Raw genomic sequence first — 25478 nt, 5'->3', positions numbered from 1 at the left:
CCGCAGAGGTCCTGAACCGTTGGGGCAAAAATGGACACAATATTCACACTTGATACAGGTCTGAATTTGGAATGTAATTAAATATTTGACACATATTAGGTTTCTGACACAGAATAACTGTAGTCAAAGAACTTGGTTATATGATTTGAATTTATACTCAATGACTTGATTTTGTGCAATACACTATGCTGTTGCACATTGCCCTCTCCCCTTTCCCAAAAAGAAAAAAAAAAACCTTTTTTTTATTTTGTGCAATTCACTATGCTGTTGGATAAAAACATCCTAAAAGTATTAAATAGAAAATTAATATCCCTTAATCAGCATAAATTTAATAGTAACTTGACAGCTTATCATCTCAGGGCCATACAACATTTTTATACATAATTTTAAAGCAGGCTTTGCTCATAATTGAAGGCCATACATACCTATAGTTGTTAATGTATGTGTCATTTTGGTCTCATGTGTTATTGTCTCATTGGCAATCATACCACATCTTCTTTTTATATATAAGGAAGGTAATCCAAACATATTATGTTGGTATTACCTTGATATATTTTGATTACCTCCCTTACACTGCTTTAACATTGTCTTTATTGTCCACTAACTAAGAAACCCTTGTTTTCCCCCTTTCTTGCCCCTTAGTCAGACCGGTTTGAGTCATAACCCCCTCTAAAGCCAATTCTTACCATTCCTTTGTGGTATGGAAACTTGTGGTATAGTTTCAGAGAGATCCATAAACTTACTTAAGTTACTGTCTGGAAACTAGAAAATTACCTTTTTGGGCCTCTTTTTGGCCTGTTATTCCTAAACTGTTAAGACCATAAACCCTCAATATCAATCCCAACCTTCCTTTCGTGGAAACTTGAGTTTAAATTTCAGATTTCTATTTACTTATACTAAAGTAATTGTCAGGGAACAACTGTCTTTGGACAACTATCTGACACCAATATACAATCGCAATTTCTTTTAACCGGTCGTATAAAAAAAGACTTCTGATTTAAAATCATATAATAATGAATCAGCAAAAGTATTTCCAAATGCATTTAATCAAAAGTCTGTAAATTACATGTAGACTATACATCAGATATCATATAATAATTTAAAACATATCTTTATTTTATATGTTTATTACCACATGCATATAAAATACAAATCAACATATCAGTCTGACACATGCACACTGTTAATAGTTCGATAAAAAAAACACCTAACTGACTGAATGACTGGTATTTATATTAGCTACAATACATAATACGCCCAGCATAACTTATATAAAGAAAATGTATACAGAAATGTTTTCAAAAGTATCATGGAATGTTATACTACAATTTAAAAATAAAAGATGTGGCAATATACAAAAATAATTCTATAAAAAATTCAAAACCGGATGGAATTGTTATTTACATATCACAGACAAAGATAACATTAAGTAGGTTTATTATACATAAATTGTATGTGCACAGTATAACATTAACAGCGAAACGATCTCAGTGTGTAGGAGAAATAAGAACTTTGATCACCTTACTTGTTAACTGAACCACAAAATCACCACACGCTCAGGTACTTCCTTCTTTTGTCAGACAGAGAGACAATATAAAATTAGTAACAGTATATGAACATATAATTGCAAATCAGAAAACAAACATTTTCCCAACTAAATTTTAAATTCGGATATCCATTATTTGCCCCTTTTTAGAACTGTTGTAGGTGTGTTTTATTTGTCAATTATTTGCCTATTTTCAAACTTGTTGTAGGTGTGTTAAATTTGTCAATTATACAAATAAAGGCCTTGTTACAATCCTGTTGCAAGTGTGTTAGATTCATCAATTGTTTACCTATTTTCAAACTTGTTGTAGGTGTGTTTCACTTGCCAATTATATGCCTATTTAAAATCCTCTTGCAAGTGTGTTTATTATGTAAATTAGATCAGAAACATGAAATATGGTTTGTGGTGCAAATGAAAGATTTTTTGGGGGCAAATGAAATGCCAATTGGGCAAAATATAAGCAATGCAAATAACATGTCAAAAGGTAAGACTCACAGTAGATGATTAAAATTGTGTAATAAGTTTCTTCACCAATTTCAAACTCAGTGATCACATCGATCCAGCTTAATATAAAAATTGCCTTGCTCTAATAAGGTAATAATTTCCTGGTTCAGCTAGCCCAGTAAGGTCATGTTCCCAGTAAGGTCATGTTACTCCTACTCCGAGAACACTTTTAAAATATAAACCCTGTAGGTTGACAACAAAACTGTGCTCATCCAAAAAACCTTTTTTTTATCATTTGTAAAGTCAACATTGATAATTAAATTTGTTTTCAGGTCCCATCTCTCCAAACACCTTCCATGAAGTAGCCTACATTTCCAAATGTGGCATTGGGACATCAGCTGATCAACAGCTTTCTTTCTAGGAGGACTCCCTCTCTGTCTCTCTCTCTCTCTCTCTCTGTATGTATGTATTCATATATATAATATAGTATTAAAGAGATCTTCACAGATCACATGCTTATTTATATTTCCATACAGTATAAGCAGGTTATTTTTGGCAAATAGAACAAAATCGCCAAAATAAATTCTGCCAATTTAAAAGTCCACATGCAAAGGTATTGATAAAAGTTTCAAGTCTGCAAAAATAATAAACCATCAAAATAATTTGTATAACTTATTCAATGAAAATCACGATTTTTTTCACCCGCGAAATTAACCCGCTATACGGTATGCTGCATAGCAATGCAAAGTTAATTTTCAAGTGTTTTAAAATAGTAGATACCTTAATAACAGCAGACTGATTTACATCATCCTACATGCTCATGTGTTCAACAACAACCAATGAAATATTTCAAATGTATTGAAAATCTCATTAGATCTTCTACTAGTTTATATGAAATATTGTTCAATTAAAACATTATAAAATCAATACAGTATTTGAATAAATGTACTGTTTCCGTCAGCCTTGACAAAAGTTGCATTTCTATCGAGTTATAATTATAGCGTCCATCCTCTGTTAATATATCAGCATATCAACCCCAGACTTCATCCTCTGACAATATTTATCTGTTTGATCTATATAACATAGAATTGTATACATTGTATTATCAATACAAAAAAATACTGAAAGACAGTTTACACAATTTTCATTACATGAGTAAGAAACTGTTGCTCTTTTCACAAAAGTCATGAAGATTTTTGGTGAAAAGAGCTGCAAATAAAAAATGATTACAAAAACAAATCTTTCATTTGTGACTGCACCTTTTCTTTCTTGATATTTCTCTTTGTTTCATGTGTGAAAAAGTGCCATTTAAATGCATAAACTGGATGTCATAATACTACATGAAACAGCATGCTCATTTCAAATTAATTACTGCTGCTTATAAATTTTTTATGGCAGACCATAGAACAGTATTTTGATATCTTTTCTTTTTGACAACATAACTATAGGACATTTATTTCATGCCACTTTCTCTTCTGGTAAGATAGGAATAGGATCTAGCTGAACTTGTCGGACTTTATAAGGTACATGTCTCATTAATGCTTCATATTTAATGGCATTCTGTTTACGCTCTTCTTGCAACCAATATAACATTTCTATTCTGTCCCATTTCATCTTCTCTTCATAAGAGCGACCCTAAAATAAAAAAACATATGGTAAATTGTCAGCTAGTCAACTTTTTCTTGTAACAATTTATGTCTCATTCATTTTATTGCATGCAAAACGATAACACTTTCCTAGCGTGTATCTAATATCCAACTTGAAAATGCTCAGTAAAGAAAATATAGTTTATAAATAATAGGTGAATGTAAATTAATACATATAAGAGTTGGTTTTTTCACTCCTTAGGGTTGGAGCTAATGTTATCCGCATAAATTATAGTATATTAAACAAAGCAGACAACTCAAATTTGTCAGTTTCACCAATTTAATTAACTTTTTTTCCTGAATTCCTGTGGTGAAAAGCATGAATTGATATGAATAGGGATTGCATCACTTACTTATAATATGGTTATGATGATTGTGGACGCAAACTATCAAAATTGAAATGATTTTGATAATAAAGGTGCAATTCCTGATAAATTGACCATGATACTCAAGTCTCAGACAAGAAATAGTTAATGTAAATTCAGAAATGATTGAGAGGTTTTTAGTGATGCAAATAATGGCTATTATAATATTTATTCTGATGTTTCATATATCTGTATGCAGATTTTCCTAACATCACAATCATTAATCTTGCATTTTTGTCCATTTTCAAAATTCACCTCATAAATGCACACAATTCTGAAGGGAACAACCATTTAACTTCCAGGGGGGGGGGGGGTTTGATGAAACTTTTTTTCTGGAAAGGCAGATATAAAAAAAAAAATGATTCTTCATGTAAATTCTTCCTATACCTTACAGTGTTTAATTTTGAAAAAAAATTTAATCTGAAATCAAAATATATTTGTGTTTTTTTTTAAAACAAGAAAATAAATTCTGACTAAGAAAATTAAAGTGCACATGCTGAAATGTCTCGCCTTCTTTACCTACCATTGATATTTTGTTGATAATTTTTAAAGCTTTACTATAACTATCACATAAACTTAACTTAACATGATCCGAGAAAATGAGGCAAAGGTTATATAAACCAAAAGAGATGTACACCTTCACCGTGTATCATTGTACAGCGGATATAGGTACTAACCAAGCGGGCGTGAGCGATTTTGATCTTACACGGTAACGAAAAATCTTTGTTTTGTTCACATAATATCAATGTGTACTTCAGTCTAAACATAATTGCTGTTTAAAGAAATGATTTGGTCGTAGGTTGATGATTAGAGATATCTCATCATTTTCCCAAAACAAGAGGGATTACTAAAAGCATGTGCAAATACTTGTAAAAGAAGTTAACCCTCGTCTCATCCGATATAATTCTATATTCATTGCAACTCTTTTTCTGATAGAAGGTCAATGCGTGTGTGTAATAAGTATAGCTGATTCCATAATTGGCATTGAAATCTTTCATACATATGTTATTTTTCGATATTTTATCCCTAAAGAAGCGTTGTGTACGGTGTTTAGCTGACCACATAAATCCTTATGTATGGTGCATAGTTAAGTTGTTGTACACCGTACACAATAACTTTATTTTCATACTCGTTTATTACCCAAACAGTTTCAAGGAATGAGTAATCACAGGTAGGTTTATGATTGGTAACCATTACTGTTACCCTGTATTAGGTTTCTTTCAGATAAAACATGTAAAAGTCTCAACAACTGTATCGAAATTGAAAGTGGGTGTTGACTTTCACAACTATTTGCGCCTGAACTAGTTAATTGTTCTTATTTGAATATCAAAGTTGTTTTATGAATAGGAAAAAATCGATGCAAAAATTATTTGGGAGCAGGAATTTCAAATGTTGAGAAATGTACATTGAATATTGATAAAGCAAAACAAAGATTTTCGTTACCTTGTAAGGTCAAAATCGATGATGCCCACTTGGTTAGTACCTATATCCGGTGTACTGATGATACACGGTGACCTTACAATCATTCAATACAATAAATATAGATGTCCTATTGCTAATAGTTTCTAAGAAACAGACTTAACATTGACCAATGAACCATGAAAATTAGGTCAAGGTCAGATGAACCATTCCAGGCAGACAATCCTCCCATACAACAAATAAAGTTAACATATTGCTTATAGTTTAAGAAAAAAACAGACCAAAACACAAAAACTTAACACTGAGCAATGAACAGTGAAAATGAGGTCAAGGTCAAATTAAACCTGTGAGACTGCCATGTACATCATAAAATATTTCAATATGCAAAATATAGTAGACCTATTGCATTAGAAAATAAATACAAAACTCAAAAACATTATTTTGTAAAAATGATGATTAACATATATTTTTAATCTATAATATGAAATTAAACAGACCTAGAAAAATCCAATTGCACGAGTATATAAATGTTTATATCTATATTTTCTGTTTATATCGCTTATGTGACCATCAGAGGTCTCGGGAGGTAAACTTGATACTTAAAGTCATATGAAACGAGTGACTGGTGAAAAATAATGTTTTTCAATTCTTGAACCAATGCATGTGTATATCATAAACTTAGTCTTCTGTGGACGATTTTATCATTTTTTTACGTAAAAATATCAAACAATCGTCATTTTTTCCCCCCTCTTGATCCATGTGTATTGCGATCCCTGGATTTTTATAAGAAGGGTCACGCTAAGGTCACTTTGAATACGGAAAATATGTCCGCAAATTGCTTCCTGGAAGCAAGCAATTAAAAAAAAGTAAACTTCTTCTAAATGTGGACAAATTAAAGAATTTTCTTCAGAAAAAAGTATATGTACATAAGTTTAATAATGACAATTATCCATTTTGTTATAAAAATATTATGCATCATTTTTTTTTAATTTGATGTTTCATGTGACTTTAATTAGATGGCATCAAGACTAAAATACACATGAAACAAAGATACATATAATCGAGCCCATGCACTGTAAATTGTTTATTGTAGACTTTTTATAATTTGGATAAATGTTTTACATGATGAAAAATCAAATATGAGAATTTTTGTCAAATCTGTGAACATGAATTTGACAGCTAGTGCCTCTTTAAACTAATTTTCAAATTGAAAAAATAAATAAATGTATCATTACCTTGTAGGAAACTGTATCTGAAAAGTTTTTCTTCATATAGTCCATCTGTATTTTTATTTCTTTGTCAAAATGGTCAATCCTCTGTAAATGAATAAATGAACATGATGAAAGTCAATCATTTTTGTACTTTCTTAAAAAGGCTGCCATTATATTTTAAGGTACAAATATTGATAAAATTGGGTTGAGTATAATCACAATTTGGCATTATTTATTTTTCATCCTGTATTCTGTCTATTGCAGTTTACTTTTCGAAATGAAAAACATTTGTCCTACTTTTTATGCATTTTTCTGTGTTGTTTTTCTTCTGTACCCATTTTTCAATTTTCTCAACAAAGAATTCAAATATCTGCAAATATTCAATTCGTGATGGAACAACACTGATAATTAACTCATGCACTACGCAGATTCATGAATTAATGTCTTTTCCGGCAACTCAATATACATTTTTCTCTATTTGAATTCCTCGATTAGTTATTCTATAAAAATACATTTTGCCAAAGTAAATAATTATTTTCTTTTCAATCTCATGTCCTACTTAAATAGAACTACCGTTGTCCTACGCTCTATTGTTTATTTCTAAGTAAGTTAACAGGAATGTCTGGCACACTGCAATGTCTGGCACATTGCAATAAAGTACAACCTTGTGGAATGCCCAAAACAGATTTATACAGAATAACAAATAGAGATTACAGTTATCTGTCCTGGACAAAACAATAAAGTACAACCTTGTGGAATACCCAAAACAGAATTATACAGAATAACAATACCGTTATCTGTCCTGGACAAAACAAGAGTTGTTAGTAATAAAGTACAACCTTGTGGAATGCCCAAAACAGAATTATACAGAATAAAAATACAGTTATCTGTCCTGGACAAAACAATAAAGTGCAACCTTGTGGAATGCCCAAAACAGAATTATACAGAATAACAAATCAGTTATCTGTCCTGGACAAAACAATAAAGTACAACCTTGTGGAATACCCAAAACAGAATTATACAGAATAACAAATCAGTTATCTGTCCTGGACAAAACAAGAGTTGTTAGTAATAAAGTACAACCTTGTGGAATGCCCAAAACAGAATTATACAGAATAAAAATACAGTTATCTGTCCTGGACAAAACAATAAAGTGCAACCTTGTGGAATGCCCAAAACAGAATTATACAGAATAACAAATACAGTTATCTGTCCTGGACAAAACAATAAAGTACAACCTTGCGGAATGCCCAAAACAGAATTATGCAGAATAACAAATCAGTTATCTGTCCTGGACAAAACAGTAAAGTACAACCTTGTGGAATGCCCAAAACAGAATTATACAGAATAACAAATCAGTTATCTGTCCTGGACAAAATAATAAAGTACAACCTTGTGGAATGCCCAAAACAGAATTATACAGAATAACAAATCAGTTATCTGTCCTGGACAAAACAATCAAGTACAACCTTGTGGAATGCCAAAAACAGAATTATACAGAATAACAAATCAGTTATCTGTCCTGGACAAAACAATAAAGTACAACCTTGTGGGATGCCCAAAACAGAATTATACAGAATAACAAATCAGTTATCTGTCCTGGACAAAACAATAAAGTACAACCTTGTGGAATGCCAAAAACAGAATTATACAGAATAACAATACCATTATCTGTCCTGGACAAAATAAAGTACAACCTTGTGGAATGCCCAAAACAGAATTATACAGAATAACAAATACAGTTATCTGTCCTGGACAAAACAATAAAGTACAACCTTGTGGAATGCCCAAAACAGAATTATACAGAATAACAAATACAGTTATTTGTCCTGGACAAAACAATAAAGTACAACCTTGTGGAATGCCCAAAACAGAATTATACAGAATAACAAATACAGTTATCTGTCCTGCACAAAACAATAAAGTACAACCTTGTGAAATGCCCAAAACAGAATTATACAGAATAACAATACAGTTATCTGTCCTGGACAAAACAAGTGTTGGTAGTAATAAAGTACAACCTTGTGGAATGCCCAAAACAGAATTATACAGAATAAAAATACAGTTATCTGTCCTGGACAAAACAATAAAGTACAACCTTGTGGAATGCCCAAAACAGAATTATACAGAATAACAAATCAGTTATCTGTCCTGGACAAAACAATAAAGTACAACCTTGTGGAATGCCCAAAACAGAATTATACAGAATAACAAATACAGTTATCTTTCCTGGACAAAACAAGTGTTGGTAGTAATAAAGTGCAGAGTTGCATGGTGTCAAGTGTTTTAAGTAACTAATGATTTTACCTTTCTTCCCACTAAAATATCTAACATAATTTTCTAAGAATATAGCTGATTAAACTATTCTTAAATCTAAATCCATAGATTAATTCTCTGGCATACAACACATAAAATATGTATTGTTACCTATTATTGAAAAATTAAACGAAACACTCTTTTGTAAAAATTATTATGAAGAGGTTTCTCAATCCAGGCCTCTTTTAGGGAGATTTAGAATATTTATAGAAAAATTAATTTTGTTTACATACTGGTTCCTAGTTATGCTCTCTGTGTTCCATCTCATAGAGACATAACTTAGGAATGTTACCAGTAAATATACATGTGCATATTGTTTACATTGAAATCTGTGGTAACCCTTCATTCGAGGAAGAAGTAGTTAAGAAAATTATTGTTAGTTTAAACTTTGAAAAGTTCAGGGCATATAAACATTGAAAACATGCCGCACAGCCCTATATTTTGACCTTTGAAAAAAATGTAGTGCATATGAACTTTCAATTTTAGGATAAGATTTTTTTTCAAAACTTCATAGTAAAAGTGGTACAGTTTTAGCCGTAAAAGGAGTTCCTATGGGAAATTGCATTGTCAATATTTACAGAAATGCAACCTAGAGACTGCTATTCAAAAGTTGTCATAATTCTTACATCTTACCTTATAGTAAAAACTTCGTTGTTTTGCCTCCTGTAGCCTTTTCACAGAACTACCTTTAACACCACTTGATACTATTAAGATAAATAATAAAACAGTTGACACACATAAATGTCTTCCCTTATGGTTATTAAGATAATGTTATGCAAATAGTGTATCTAATTGGTAATATTTAAACGTGTGAACTACTGTAATTTCAGAAATTATTGCAGGCATTTATATTGCTATTTTGTCATTTTAGACTAAAAAAAGATTTTAATTTTCACAATAAATTCCTGCTTAATGCATTAAAAATTTCAATATGCAAGTTTAAATCATTGTGATTATATCCCTTTCATTTTTTGCAATAATAAAAGCATCATGGAGACGCAGCAGATTTTTTTTTATAAAATTTCCATATTTCCATTTTAAAAAACAACAAAGTGGTACATTATCCTTAATATATTGTTTATTATTTTTTTTTAATTTTAGTAGGTCTAAAACTTTCTTGACACATAGATGAATTGGACCAAACTTTGTTTAAATTTACTTTGACTAAATAGGTTGTCATACTAATTCTAACAATTAAAAAAAATGTCAAAACAACAGATCAACCAGATGCTCCAGAGGGGGCAGCTATATAAAACCGCAGTGGTCGAACCCTGAACAGTTGGGGCAAGTATTGACACAACATTCAAGCTTGATACAGCTCTGAATTTGGATTGTGATTAAGTAGTTGACACAGCATAGGTTTCTGACACATAACGAATGTGGTCTAATGAACTTAAGAATTATTTTTAGTGCTATTGAGCAATACATTTTGCTGTTGAAAATTAACCCCCTCAAAAAATAAAAATTTGCAGAAAAATTCTTTTTAATTTCTGAAATCTGAAATGAGAAAAATTTTACACCCCCACCCCCCTCCCATTTTTTTTCACCTCACCTGTTTCCTATATTTCCTAAATAATCTCAATTCAAATTTCTAATGGAGGTGGCAACAATAACTTCTCATTTAATTACATTAGAATATATTCAAATATAAAATGACATACAGTCATGGTTAAAATTAATAATTAAAAACAGTAACTTCTAAAAATAAATTTACGGCTACACAATACAATATTTTTATTGTCAATCAATGACGCTCTAAGAGAGCAGTATAATTACAAACAATTTATTACAATGATTATTAGTAATTCTTAATGATATACAATGACAAAATATAGAATAGAGAAAATGAACACAAAAGCAAAATTAAAACTGCAGATATTCATATAAGTGCCATAAAATTTAAATTTTGTCTATGAATGATTCACTGGATCAGCAAATTGGCATCATTTACATTTATCAAATTATCCCTCTTAGTCCAGAGACTGATTATTAAATTACATAGGTGTTTAACACATCTCAAGGCAATCACAATTTCTTGAAACATAATTTACAAGCAGTGTAAGGGAGGTAATCAAGTAATCAAACATACATGTAACAGTGTTCTTTAAATTTTAATTGGATTACCTCCCCTTCACTGCTTTTAAATTTTCCAAATTGTCCTTTAACCAGAAAAACCCTTGTTTTCCCCCTTTTTTGTCCCTAATTGCTTGATGATTTGAACCATACCCACCCCCTCCTATAAACACACACGCCACAAAACCATCCCTTTGTAGTATGGAAACTTGTATAATTTCAGAGAGATTTATACACTTAAACACAAGTTGACTGAAAACTAAACAAGAATGTGTCCTCAGTACACGAATGCCCCACTCGCACTATCATTTTCCATGTTCAGTGGACCGTGAAATTGGGGTAAAAACTCTAATTTGGCATTAAAATTAGAAAGATCATATCATAGGGGACATGTGTACTAAGTTTGAAGTCGATTGGACTTAAACTTCATCAAAAACTACCTTGACCAAAAACTTTAACCTGAAGCGGGACAGACGGACGGACGAACGAACAGACGGATGGACGAACAGACAGACGGACGGACGCACAGACCAGAAAACATAATGCCCCTCTACTATCGTAGGTGGGGCATAAAAATTTGCTTATTTTGCCCCAAATTCCTACACATTTGGGCCATAACCCCCAAAAGCAATTCAAACCTTCTACCTGTGGTATTAAACATTGATGGTACAATTTCAGAGCAATTGAAATGCTTATACACAAGTTGATATCCTGTGAGTAGAAAAATGCTTGTTTTGGGTCCCTTTTGGGCCCCTAATTCCAAAACGGTAGTGACCATCATCCTCAAAATCAATCCCAACTTTTGAGGTATTAAACCTGTTTATAAAATTGCATAGAGATCCACTCACTTAAAGTAAAGTTATTGTACGGACACTAAATGTGTTTTCGGACGACAACGCCGATGACATCATACCATTATACGAATGCAAAAAGTTTTTTCGGTTGAATAAAAACTGGTGATGAAAAACTTCTACTTGAGTTTAAAATGAACCAAAGATAATATGTAAACAAACCTTTCTCAAAGAATCTGTTTGGATCGGAAGCAGCTCTTTCAAATTTTTCTAATTTTCCCAGAAAGTCCTCTCTTTTCTGAACTAATTCTGTTGCCAGCTCCCATCTTTCAATAGCCTGAAGTAATGAAATGAATATTATGTATCTATTTGAAATATATATAATGTTATTTTCTGTACCTATTTGTAAAGGCAACATCATTCCATAATGTTATTTCCTGTATATCTGTTAGTAATGGCAACATCATTCTATAATGTTATTTTCTCTGTCATTTTGTAATGGCAACACCAATCTACAATGTTATTTTCTGCATCTATTTGTGTAATGGCAACACCAATCTATTATGTTATTTTCCGTATTTACTTGTCATTACAATACCATTATATAAAGTTATTTTTATGTAGGTATCTATTTTTAAAAGCCACACCATTCTATAATGTTTTTTCATGTATCTTATTTGTAATGACAACACCATTTTATAATGTTATTTTCTGTTATCTGTTTGCAATAGCTGCACTATTTTATAATTATCTTTTCCTACTTGTTATGACAACACCATTCTATATTAGTTATTTGCCTTTTGTAATAGCAACAATTTCTATAAAGTTATTTTCATAAAATTATGGTATTTTAAAAATCAAGAATTTTTAGTAAAAAGTAAATATAAGATTGAAAAAATAAAATGTTTTCACCTACCTCATTCATTTTAACATAATATTCATTAGAGCTGTATTTAATGGCCATGTCTAGACGGAAATTGTCTGGCATTTCTAAGGAATTCCACACTTTCTCTAATCTTTCCTGAGGACCGAGAGGACCTTCCTCTGTTGTCTAATAAAAATATAACAAGAGGATGTCAGATCAAAATGGAAAAGCCAAAACCAATGTAAGTGCAGTGAAACCTGTGTTATCTGACACACTGGGGGACCAGAAAAAATGTCAGATTAAGCAGGGTGTCGGAATACTCAGGTAAATTTTGTGACTATAAAAATGTGAAGGTTAAGCAGGATATTTGGAATACTTAGGTGTCGCATGTGGCAAGTTTCACTGTATTACTTTTCGTCTCTTAAAGTTTGCAGCTGAACAATGATAAAAGCTAAAATTGTAAAAATTGAAATTCATCAGACTTTCATTGAGGGTACCAGTCAGTGAAGTTACTCACCTCTCCTGACCTATCTGTGTCCATCTTACTGACGGTACCAGTCATTGAAGTAACTTTTGATGCTCTAGAATGTGACAAGTCCCTGAAATTAAAATAATACACAATCCTAAAAATGTATTAATGAAAGAAAGTACCTTTCCCATAAAATTATACAATAATGTAAACCAGCTAATTTAATGCAACTTTGATGAGATCAAAAAGTATCTGAAAATAAATGTGGTTTACAGTAGGTTAATATAAAAGAATGTTACTGTCAAAAATTCAAGGCATGGCTTATTTAACTTTGAATTTCTTAAAGAAACTAAGAAAAATTGTAAAATATTCAATGAAACCCTGTGTCTCACTTGTAAAATGTCCTGCTGGCTCAAATATTTTTGGAAGCCCTGCCCCCTCCCCTAATTTTTCTGGGAAAAATTTGATTGATTATATATGAAATCACTCAAGCATGACCAGAGCGGGCCCTCTCTTAAGCAGTCAGTGGGCCCCACTTGAGAAAATTTCTTGATTGCCTATGTTGATAACAGTCCATGAAGGGCTACAAATTTATTATGTCAAAATAAATTAATCCAAGCCTGACCCAGACTGTCTTTAAATGTCAATTGTAAAACTAAGTCAATCTATCAGAAAGTTTGCATCAGACCATGAAAAAGCTTCTGCCAAAGTTTCATAAAATTCTTTGAAGGAAATTGGTTTAATAACATAATTGATGTGTATGTGTAACAAACTTTAATCCCAGACTGTATCAATCTGCTAGCTGTAAACAACTTAGAGAGAATGTCATATTATAACGTGATCAAACTTCAATATATTCTGTAAAGATAATTCTAATTTAACTGAGTATAACTGAGATAAAACACAATCGCCAAATGTAATTTAAAGAATTGAAAACAAAAGATTTGTTCAAATTGAAAGGATAACCAGAGAATTCATGCATTTTCAATAATCACAGTTTCATACATTGTCAATTCCAAAGCTAGTTAACAGTATAACCTGATAAAAAAACTGAGGCAAATATAATATATAAACTAGAAAACAAAATTAAAAATTAAACATTACATTAACACTTTATATTTTTTTGTCAAACCATGAAGACTGTCTCCGACATAAACAATAACACTGCTGGAAAACAAAAGTCATAGTAATCTAATAACTGAAATTCCTATGAACAAATATATTTTTTAACACAGCTCTTTTGTAGAGAAAAAACTTCCATGTTTTTTGCAGATCTGATAAATACATGTATGCTTTTCTAAAACATTTAAGCAGATTAAAAATATAGTAAATCATTTTAATAACTGACAAATTATAAGATAGAACATTCAATTGCATGAGAAATGATTGCCATTTTATTCTTTTTTTCTTTAATTAATTATATGAAAATGAGATGTGGTATGATTGACAATGAGACAACTATCCAACAGAGAAAAAAATATTAAAATGTTTCTCTAGATATTATCTTTTGATTGTAAGAAGCTTCTGTCCGAATTTGGTAAAAATCCAAAATGGTTTATGAATCTAATAAATGTTTTAAAAACTTAAACTGCAGGCTGTATGTAATGTTAACTGGAAGAAAAACTAAGTCCATTTATAAGTAATATACAGAACAACAGGAAATATTCATACAAGTCAACAAAATTCTTAAAAGTCAACTTGTTTGAAATGTTTTACATTGTCATTTAGGGGCCTTTTATAGCTGACTATGCGGTATGAATTTTTCTCATTGTTGAAGGCTGTATAAGGACCTATAGTTGTAAATTTCTGTGTCATTTGGTCTCTTGTGGAGAGTTGTCTCATTGGCAATCATACCACATCTTCTTTTTTATATATAAATTCACTTAAGAGAGTCATGAAATGCTGGATTTCATTGTCTTTTATTCTTTACATAATTTTACTATTTTTCTATTCCAAATAAGTTTTATCTGACTTATTTAATACAAGTTATTTAACAGAGTTAGTCACTATATTTTCAACCGACAAAACTTACCTTATTGGTTTCTCTATTATTAATTATGCAGTAAGACACAGACAATCCTTTTTTTTCACTGATGAAACTTACCTAGTTGGTTTCTCTACTTGTAATTTAGCAGAATGTCTGGCAGCCACTCTTTCTTGTAATGTTTTAGCTGACCTAGACGTTTGTGGGGATTTCTGTCCTTTGTCTGCTGTATCTTCTTCTTCTACATTAATACAATGAAACTGTAAATTATTGCCTGGACTTACTATTGTATACTGATGATCAACAGATTAACATGGTCATCACAATATTTAACAATTCCAAACAACAAAATGGTTAAAATCAAAGCACTGTGAGCAAAGGTTATAACTTTTAACACATTTATCAGACATGTAAGGAAAAATTTCCAATGAATTTGTACATACCAATTCAAAATTGGTTTCTTGTACAAAATTATCAAGTAAGTTATGAAACATGCAACTAGGGCTAAGTGGTCTTAGTAGTTACTAATGTAATCATTAGCCAGTCAACACAGAGGTTGTAAGTTCCAATTCACTCATACAGGTGCACTCGACTCCAATCTTAGTTGACTAGGATTGTCAGTTTTCCTATCAAAGGTAATGGTTTTCTCTGAGACTCCGGCTTCCTCCACCAATAAAAATTGGCCACCACGAAATAACCAAAAAGAGGTGCTTAAAAGTAGCGTTAATAACAAAATCAAAATTAAAATGTAATGACTAAGGCTTTCTGGATTCTATTGGCATTATAAATACCATAAAAAGAATAGAAATGGTGACACAATTAATATATTTGTAAAACAGTAATTGGCACAAATTCATTCCAGCCCCATGAACACTCAAAACTCTCAAAAAACATCGGAAAACCTAAAGACAGTTAAATGACACTCTGAACAGGCAGAGGAATAAACAGAATGGGTTCAATTAATTTTCTGAAGAAAAAAAAAAAACAGAAACCAAAGCAAACATATACAAACTTCTACTCTGTCCTACCATTTTCACATATGGAGAGTGCATGTTTTAACAGCTATAATTAAAACAAAAAGATGTTTTTTTTTGTAAAAAAAAAATAAATCAAAATAAGAATTCCTATATTAAAAATTTTATTTCATTCTTATTGCATTGATTGTTTTAATGTTAACACCTTTTTTTTCTTTTTTCTTTTTTTTTAACTGCATTGATGGTTTTATGTTAAGCGCTTAGAGTAATTTTCATTAGATAATGCGCTATATAAATATTGTAAATAATAATTAAGATCAGGAGTGATCAGTACCTTCCATATGAGGATCTTTTCCTAAACCTCCCATAAATACTGTATTTACATTCCACATTCCTTCTTCATACTTTGTCTTCTCTTTCTTTAATTCTTGCATTTTTTTCTGTCTCTCACTAAAATGAATATATATATTTTTATAATCATAATTGATAAAAAATTTCTGATGACAAAGACCCCATTGAATTTGTATGTTCTAGTATGTCTGTATGTTTTACTCAGACATTGATTGTTGTCAATGTAATGGAAATCAATGTCAATGCCATACTAGTAAGAAGTTTAGTTAGCTGTAAAATCAGGTTTAATCTTCCATTTTCAACAAATATAAAGGCCTACCGTAACCCCAATGTCCTGCAAAATGTCATTCTGCCCCAATGAAAAAAAATAAAGAATGCATTGTTCTTTATCAATCAAATGTGAAACCAGAAGTCAATTTTTACAGGGATATCCTCCTACTATACATCATCAAATAAAAATAAATATCTTAATAAATTAAAAAAATAATACTGAAAAATACTGAGCCATTACAGTTTTGACATTTTTATTGCATAACCAGTCAGAAATGTCACCTTTAATTAACATGATTTAACAAGCTTATAAACATGATTTTATCATAAATTCCTAATCAATAAACCACCATAGATACAGAATTCAAACCTACTCTTGAAAACTCAGTAATACAACCATTAGTATTTCATTATTGACAGTGAGTCATAGACAATAAGAATATGGATCAAATCCAATTCAATGTGGTCACATCAAGTTTGAGTCAAGTTTGAGTAAACATGCTGTTAAGATTGTAATGACACAACATTTATTGAAACACATGCAAATTGAAACAGCATGCAACAATAAACAAAAGTCAAAATAATCAGTTAAATGTGATTAAATCAACAACACCTAAATATTTCTTATTTTAAGCTATGGTTACACATCTGTTCGGCATCTGTTCGAGCTATCCGTTAAGGTGTGAACGAGGCTTATTGAATCTTTTACCATAAAAAAAAAAAAAAAAAAAAAATGTAAGTTATTTACAAATAATTACTACAAATTACTACTCTACATAGAAATGGTCAGAGCAGTCACATTTCTTTCAATTTTGTACTTTAAAATGACAACTTTACGTGAACAGATCTAGAATACTCTAGTTTTTTCCTTCAAGTTACAATTTTGTTCACCTTCCTGAACCTTTTTTTAATCTTTCAATCTGTAAAACCTGAATCTGTCCTTAAATATCTATGAAACTATACAAAAACATCGAATGATTCTTTGACTTGAGACAAAATTACTCCATTGGTACACTGGTATAGGACCAATAAATGTATGAAAAAATAATGAAAAAATACTTAGGAATAAGAGACAAAATAAGTAATGAAAAACAATGTAACTTTGGTAATAAATTGACAAAGAGAACATTTAATTACCGAAACTTACTAAATACTGGAAAGTATGGAGTCTGTTACACTGTTAAAAAAGTTTTTTTTTCTAAATTTATAAAAAAGTTAGGATATGACTCTAATTCATTTAGACACATTCTAAAATCTTATTTGGATGTTCATTACACAAGGAAAATTACCATAAACTTATTTTTCTTGAAAGTCTTTGTTTATTTTCACATTTTACAAAAGCTTCATTTAAAAAAAAATCTAAATACTGTTTTAACCAGTTATAAAACTGCTACACAGAATTTAGATAATCAAAGGTAATCAGGTTTGCTATTTCTTGAAAGAAAAGTTCTGTGCCTAAAATAATCTCTAAAGAGCTTTCATCTTGCAAGACAATAAGAATATGGTAATATGGTTTGAACTATAATAAACATGCTTGAGGAGGAATAGTTAACCTGCTGTGATATTCTGTATATAATAGAAAGCTATATATAAGAATGGGATCTATAGAAGCTTAGTGTTAATCCTAAAGGTTACTCATGTCAGCGGTATATGTATTGTTCCTAGATGGCCAGACTAGGATGGAGCATAGCAGCTAGTGTAAACATCAAATAGCAAGGGAGACTACTACTTACGCTTCTAATCTTTGTCGTTTCCTGGAATATTATTCAATAGAAATCATCCTACTGTCCTCAATAATAATAAAGTGTATAAACTTATCTCTTGATCTACTGCAATCTTTAGTGCTATACCTTATATTGCTGGACAAGTATGCTAATTATTTTTACAAGAACAGAAGTATGTTATAACATAAAACAAAATAATGTCTATTCTGTAGCACACAATTAATGATGTACAAGGGAAGTAATTCAACATACATTATTGGTCTAAGAACAAGCAAAGAACAATAGTCACAGTAGCTGTAAAGCAAAAAAAAATCCTGAACAAAAAATGCATGTGTAATTTTTTTTAAACAATTTTAATCTATGACTTGTAGGGAAATAGATTTAATGAAATCATATAATGTAAATTCAAAACTTATTCCAAGGTTTTAATACTATGAATGTTGTGACTGGGTAAGTCTCATGATAATAAGAACATCTGATCCATGTATCTGTATGCAGATTTACTTCAAATCGCAATAATTAGTCTTTGTTCATTCCTTAAAAATTGCAATAAAAAATGCACACAATTTCTGAATTAACAGTTTCTCATAATTTTACACTATATTTGTAAATAGCTGTAATGACTGTAAGGGACGACATCGAAAATTCATTGAAGGATAAAAAACTTAATTCACATAGTTTTTTCACTGACCCCCACACTCCCCCCTCTTAACTTAATTTGGGAAAAATTGATTCATCAATAGAGATATATGTAAAAATCGATTTTAGATTAACAAAACTTGCAGCAATGTTGACACCCCACCCCCAAACTATTTGATTTAAGTTTTTTATCCTACATCGATCTTTTGATGTCGTCCCTAAACTGTGCAGTTATTGAAAAATACATCTGATAAGATCTGTTTTCTGAAAAAATATTTTCAAGTAACAAAATGGTTCAAATAGCTTGTATTGCCTCACACAGCTATCTATGCCCTGCGTCAAAAACTGTCATTTTTCAATCAGGCAAAGCATTTATATTAAGCATACTTAGTAACTGTGTTATAAGATTACTGAGTTTGCTTTGCATCACTTGGTTCAATCTACCCGAATAGCTGTCTCATAATTGAGTTGCAGTAATGATGAAAACAAGTGCCACACTTCTAAAAATCCCTATTCAAACAAATCTATACATTTTTTGGTCTATAATGATAAAATATGTGTAGAAAGTAAAAGGTATATTGAAGAAAGGTTCAGACTGTTATACCTATTTTCTGCTTGTTTAGCAGAGTGTGCTGTTCTTGCTATGAACTGTTTTTGTTGGTGAGTAAGAGCCTGTGACTGACCAAGCCCAGACATATACTGGTTAGGTAATGGTAAATCTTCCTCATCACCCTCCTCCTCGTCAGAATCATAGAAATGGAATGCCACACCCATATAGTCTGACTCCTGTAATGAATTATCATAACTTTTGTGTCACTATTAATGGACTATTATTAGCATAATGGTTCTATGTGTCACACTTTCTCATACCACTAATACTATATCAGTTTGAGTCATGATTAAATAGGCAATGAAACAGATATAATTTTAATTACCCTTCTTCAGTTCTAAATGCCAGATCATTTTCTATTTCAGAAGGAAATAGTTTATTTATGAGTTATGATTTCCCTAAAGAACTTTCAGTTATAGGATTGTTTTGTTTTTTTAAATAATAAAATTTTTACTGTACATCAAAATGGAATTATATTTTCTCAACTTACTGTACCAGTATGCAATTACTAAAAAAAAAGATGTATGTGAACAAAACTACTTTTAACTGAAAGTAAGTAAATTATTTATCATAAAAAGCTCTTATAAGAATGGGCACAATTGATATCATGTCAGCAATGTTATAATGAAAGCAACATTTCAACATTTCAAATATAAAATATACAAAAAAAAACATCATAAATATCTAGGTTATGTCATACAAAACAGTTTTATTACTTTAAATGGCTGAAACTTTTTTCAAATCTAAGATTCCAAATGTCCATGGCAAAAGTTAAGAGAAGAGAATTGAAAGCATATTGGATTAAACAGAATTTGAAAAGCTTCGTTACATGAGCCTCATTTATTTGTATTATCAATAATCCTAAGTATCCAGAAGAAATTTTAAGCTGTTCAAAACTATGAGACATAAAAATGTAATCCCAGATAATATGGTAATAAAAGAGAGAAAGAAAGCATAGAGTTGTTATCTTCCCTTGACCTCATAATCTCAAATGTTACTTCACATTAAGGAACTATGACCACCAGCATTTAAACTTCATCCTATGAAGTCTTTCTATACTATAATTTGGGAAATTATTGCATGCATTTATCAATGAGATTTTTATCATCTGACAAAAATTCAGGATTAATTCATGTAAAAAAAATATTGTTATAGAATTCAAAATTAAAATCTTATTTATCATGATCAAGTTACTGCTCTGTTACTGTTGCCTGTTTAGCTGTAAAAAAAAAACCACCTGGAAAGACTTTCAGAACTGACAATGAAATTACACATCTATCTAATGCTGATTGGTTTGAGAAAGTAAGTGAAAAAGGTCAAGTAATTTTCCATATGTTTAGCTAGTTTGAAAAATTCGGAGGACTGTCCAATTGAATCATGTTTTCTCACGATAATCCTGAGGTGTGATATTTTATTCTCTTTTTCAAGAAACACAACATTTGAACAAGAATGAAAAGGTTTAGAGAAATATTTAGTAAATCCAGTAAGCATTAGAAGTCAGCATTACACCCACACTATACGTACTTTTACCTGTCAATCAAATATAAATACGTTGTTAAAAGTGCATCTCAGACACATGCTTTTAATATCATCAACACATGCATAATTAATAAGTGCTTAAAATAGTCACAATCATGCAGTTTGTCATTTAAAATACAATCTAGTAATGATTATAGATCTATAACCTTTTAGTACTTCTTTACTTATTCATATTTAATGTGTCAAAATATTAATGTAAAACTAAAAGAATACTACTCCTGAAATAGATTTGATGATTGATGTCATTTACAACTGCTGAAATTATTTTGTACATTAAAATATATTCAATATTATAGCATCTAAACAATTATGAGTTAAGTCACCAAATATTTCATGGTTTGGTCTGAATTTGCAAACTATGTCTAAATTGTAATGCCTTCAATTGACGATCAATAGAATTCAGATTATATTTATATTATGAAATTTGTGTGTACATGGTGCTTTTGGATGATCTATCTTCATCAGAAACCATTAAACCCAAATTTGTACTTTTAATTGATTAAGGAAAGTAATGAGAGTAAGGGAGTCATTTTGCCTAATCTTTAATAAATGTATATACAAATGTCACAGAAATGACAGATGAATTGTAAAATTTGTATAACAGTATAAATAGCTGGATAGTTTTATTACAATAATGTGTCTACCCTTCTAAAACTTCTAAGATATTATATGGTACATGTATAAATATTGTAACATTTTGACCAAAACTCATGTCTGTGCATTTATATTCATGCTTTATCTGTAAGCTTAGAAACTTGGGACTAAAAATGAAGAAATCTTTTAATTTCTAGACAGCAGCTTATACACTTTTTAAAAACAACAAAATTTGTATAATGAGGAGAGAAAAGGTATTGGAAATTAATTTTAGTCATGTCTGTTTTTTTGAAAGAGAAAAAATATTCAAGGATTAATGTTATTCAAATTAACAGTTCATGTAGAACTTTTAATGAAAAAAAACACTTTCAAGACAAGATTGGGGAACGCTATAGATGGTACATGTTATTATGATTCATCAACATAAATGAGATATGCTATAATGACAAAATAACTGAAAGAGGGTGCATGCTATTATGACGCGTCAACTGAAATGAGATATGCTATAATGACAAAATAACTATGAAGGTGCATGCTATTATGACGCGTCAACTGAAATGAGATATGCTATAATGACAAAATAACTATGAAGGTGCATGCTATTATGACGCGTCAACTTATATGAGATACGCTAATTTCTATAATGACAAAATAACAAAGATGGTTTATGCAATTATGAATTATTAACTGAAATGAGTTAAGCTATAATGACAAACTAACTAAGAAGGTGCATACTATTATGACTTGTCAACTAAAATGAGATATGCTAAAATGACAAAATAATTTGGAAAGTGCATGCTATTATGGTGAAGCAAACTATATGTTAGTACAATGTCACACAACAAAGAACTGTACCATTGTGGACAGATATTTCATGTAGTCATCACTTGTGACCGTACTTTTCCACCACTGAAGCCATGAGGCATATGTGCGTTGATTTTTTTCTGCCATGACACGTGGTAAGTGATCATTGACCAGTAACAGAGACATCTTGGATGGATTATGTAAGTGGTCATGTATACGTTCAGCATTTGGTGTCTATAAATGAAGTATGGATGCAATATAGTATAAAATAATCTCAGTTAATTGGAGAAACTAAAATGCTCTACAAAGTTTACTTCTTAATGTAACATAACAAAAAGCTGCATTTTCACGAATAAATATTTGGTAAATGGTAAATTAGGTTAGTATATATGTCACATAAAGTGTGTATTACTTAAGCTATGTCCATATTCTTAAGTCTGATAAAACTTTATAATTTCTGTATTCCTAATTCAATGTTTGTATGCATTGCAATTTTTGAAGAATGGACAAAAATGTGAGGTTAATTATTGAAATTCAAGGGAAATCTTAATACAGATATATATATCAGATATCAGAATGAAAGTTCTTACTATTGCTACCCTCACATGGTAGCATTATTCTCATTAATAAAAACGTCACAATTAATTCTGAATTTACAGTACACCTGCCTAATGTAAAGAGGAAGAACTACTTACTTCTCCTAATAAATAGGCAGAACGATCCATTGAAGGCTTGTAAAACAAATTGTAATATTTCTGTATACAAACTTTAAGGATAGCTCGTAAAACAAATTGTAATATTTCTGTATACAAACTTTAATGATGGCTTGTAAAACAAATTGTTATGTTTCTGTTTACAAACTTTAATGATGACTTGTAAAACCAATTAATTGTTTGGTACTTTTTGTATTATTTTATGGTCTTGTTCACATATTTGTTTGTTTGATACTTGGTTATAATTTAATTATTCCTAAGTACTTTATAATATTGCAACAAAACAAAGAGAAATAATGGTAGTCATACTGGTATAAGTCTTTTAATACTATTGGCATCCTGTCTTTTCTAAAGTATTGGCATGCATGACATAAACATGGAAATGATAAATATGATTAAAAATCATTTGGTGTTTGCATGCATTCTGTTACAAACATTTATTGCAAATTTTATCTTTACTTTTGTGACTTCAAGTGAAAACCATACTGCTGATTTCAGCCATGAAAAATAAAATCATCTCAAACCCTTTTAAAAACAACATTTTGTGACAAATATATTTCTGAAATTAAAGTGATGTTATTAAAATTTAAATACAAGTACTAGTACCTCATATGAAAAAGACCTAAGGGAAATAAAAAAAATAAATAAATTGTGATGTATTTTATTTAGACTTTGTTTTAATTAAAGTTTTTTACCAATATTAAAATTTGTGGCTAAATATAATTGATAAATGTAAAGGATCAATGTGGGCATAAATTGACCTAAAAACAAATGTATTTTAAAGGATGTCTGATTTACAGAACCATATGTTGAATCTATGTAATTGATACACAATAGCAGTTTTGATGTAAATGTCCCTGAGGATATAGAGAAAAGGTTAATTCATAAAAACAACACACACTAAGTTTAAGATTTTATGTCCTTACCATAGGTGCAAACATGTCATCTCCTAAAAAGTTCTTTGGTGGGTTTGCTGGCCTGAAAAATGAAGCAGTCTCAAATGTTGATTAAACAGTCTGTAACCCAGATCTTAAGTTTATCAACTTGAAAATCCCTACACTATTTTTTGTAAATAACTAGATATGAAGGCATTCCTGATTTTTAGTACAAAAAAAATGATTAATTCTAATATCCTGGCATTTTGAGAAAATTTATAAAAAAAAAAAAAAAAAAAGGAAGTCCTGTGGACAAGCATACTTCCATTATGTGTAAAAACAACCTACAAATTATTAAAGCTGTAGCTGAAAATGGCAGAAGGAGATAGTCGGACAAACCATGATCTCTTTATACAGAGAGTATCATAAAATGACCTGTCCAAATACCTGACATACCTGATTTTGAAAATATTAAAAAAAAAAATCAAAATTCTGTGGACAAGCACACCTCTATTATGTGTAAAACAACCTATAAAATATTTTAAAAAGCTGAAAATATTAAATATCAAAGCTGTTGCTCAAATACTGTAGTATTGAGCTGTAAGTGTAGGAGATAGCTGGACATATGGTGTATCTATATCCGGACAGGTGAACTGATGAACTGACATTTTGTCAAGGGGGTATAAAAATATAAATAATTCCTGTAAACACCTGCATCAAAGGAAATATAGTTGTTATAACAGGGAAAAGTTCAATCTGAAATTTCAAGACTTTGATGAATTAACCTGTAATTTGTTGTTCTAACTTGTAACATTTCAGTTTTATACACAATTCACTAACCAAACAACTTTGTGATATAGTTGTATTTTTTTGCAACTAATGACTGAAAGTTTGATAAATTCAGCATCTATGTTAACATTCATATATAGTTTAGATCCCTGTTTCATAAATCTATTTCTCATAACAGTTATTACCCATCAATGTGAAAGTTTTATTTCCTTGCCCTGATGTTCACACAAAGGTAAGTTACTCTCTAATTCCTATTCTATACTTACGTTCTAACCCATTGTTTTGGATCTATTTCTCCCCATGGAGGATTCTTATCTTTTCTAAGGTTGGGGTTGATGACTCGATCAGCTCTACGTTTAGACAAAGTGGATGATGCCATTGTTCCTGTTAGGTTAACTTTACCAGCAGCAGGCATAACCATTTCATCCTAAAATAAATTAATATAAAAAACCCTGTGCATAACAACA

The 25478-nt window shown here is 30.4% G+C and overlaps 1 protein-coding gene across 4 annotated transcripts in view; it reads right to left on the bottom strand.

Moving 5' to 3' along the window:
- Positions 1-1027: 1027 nt before the first annotated feature.
- The window catches only part of LOC143071696 (coiled-coil domain-containing protein 87-like), a 49884-nt gene continuing 25433 nt past the window's right edge, over positions 1028-25478 (bottom strand). The window contains exons 20-32 of one of the 4 annotated variants that reach the window (XM_076246182.1): positions 25278-25438; positions 24274-24325; positions 22686-22868; positions 19692-19873; positions 18458-18478; positions 16438-16553; positions 15250-15370; positions 13194-13275; positions 12728-12862; positions 12034-12148; positions 9581-9651; positions 6656-6736; positions 1028-3625 (exon numbers count right to left, since the gene is read on the bottom strand). In XM_076246182.1, the coding sequence (XP_076102297.1) occupies positions 3449-3625; positions 6656-6736; positions 9581-9651; positions 12034-12148; positions 12728-12862; positions 13194-13275; positions 15250-15370; positions 16438-16553; positions 18458-18478; positions 19692-19873; positions 22686-22868; positions 24274-24325; positions 25278-25438 (1497 nt within the window). In that variant the 3' untranslated portion in view covers positions 1028-3448. Of the gene's footprint in view, positions 3626-6655; positions 6737-9580; positions 9652-12033; positions 12149-12727; positions 12863-13193; positions 13276-15249; positions 15371-16437; positions 16554-17871; positions 17902-18457; positions 18479-19691; positions 19874-22685; positions 22869-24273; positions 24326-25277; positions 25439-25478 lie in introns of all 4 variants that reach the window. The other 3 variants (XM_076246181.1, XM_076246183.1, XM_076246184.1) reach the window with 3 other exon arrangements.

The sequence above is a fragment of the Mytilus galloprovincialis genome, chromosome 4, assembly GCF_965363235.1.
Source record: "Mytilus galloprovincialis chromosome 4, xbMytGall1.hap1.1, whole genome shotgun sequence".
In the NCBI taxonomy this organism is placed as follows: domain Eukaryota; kingdom Metazoa; phylum Mollusca; class Bivalvia; order Mytilida; family Mytilidae; genus Mytilus; species Mytilus galloprovincialis.
Note: the sequence above shows the minus strand (reverse complement) of the source record. Positions and strands in the feature narration are given on the sequence as shown.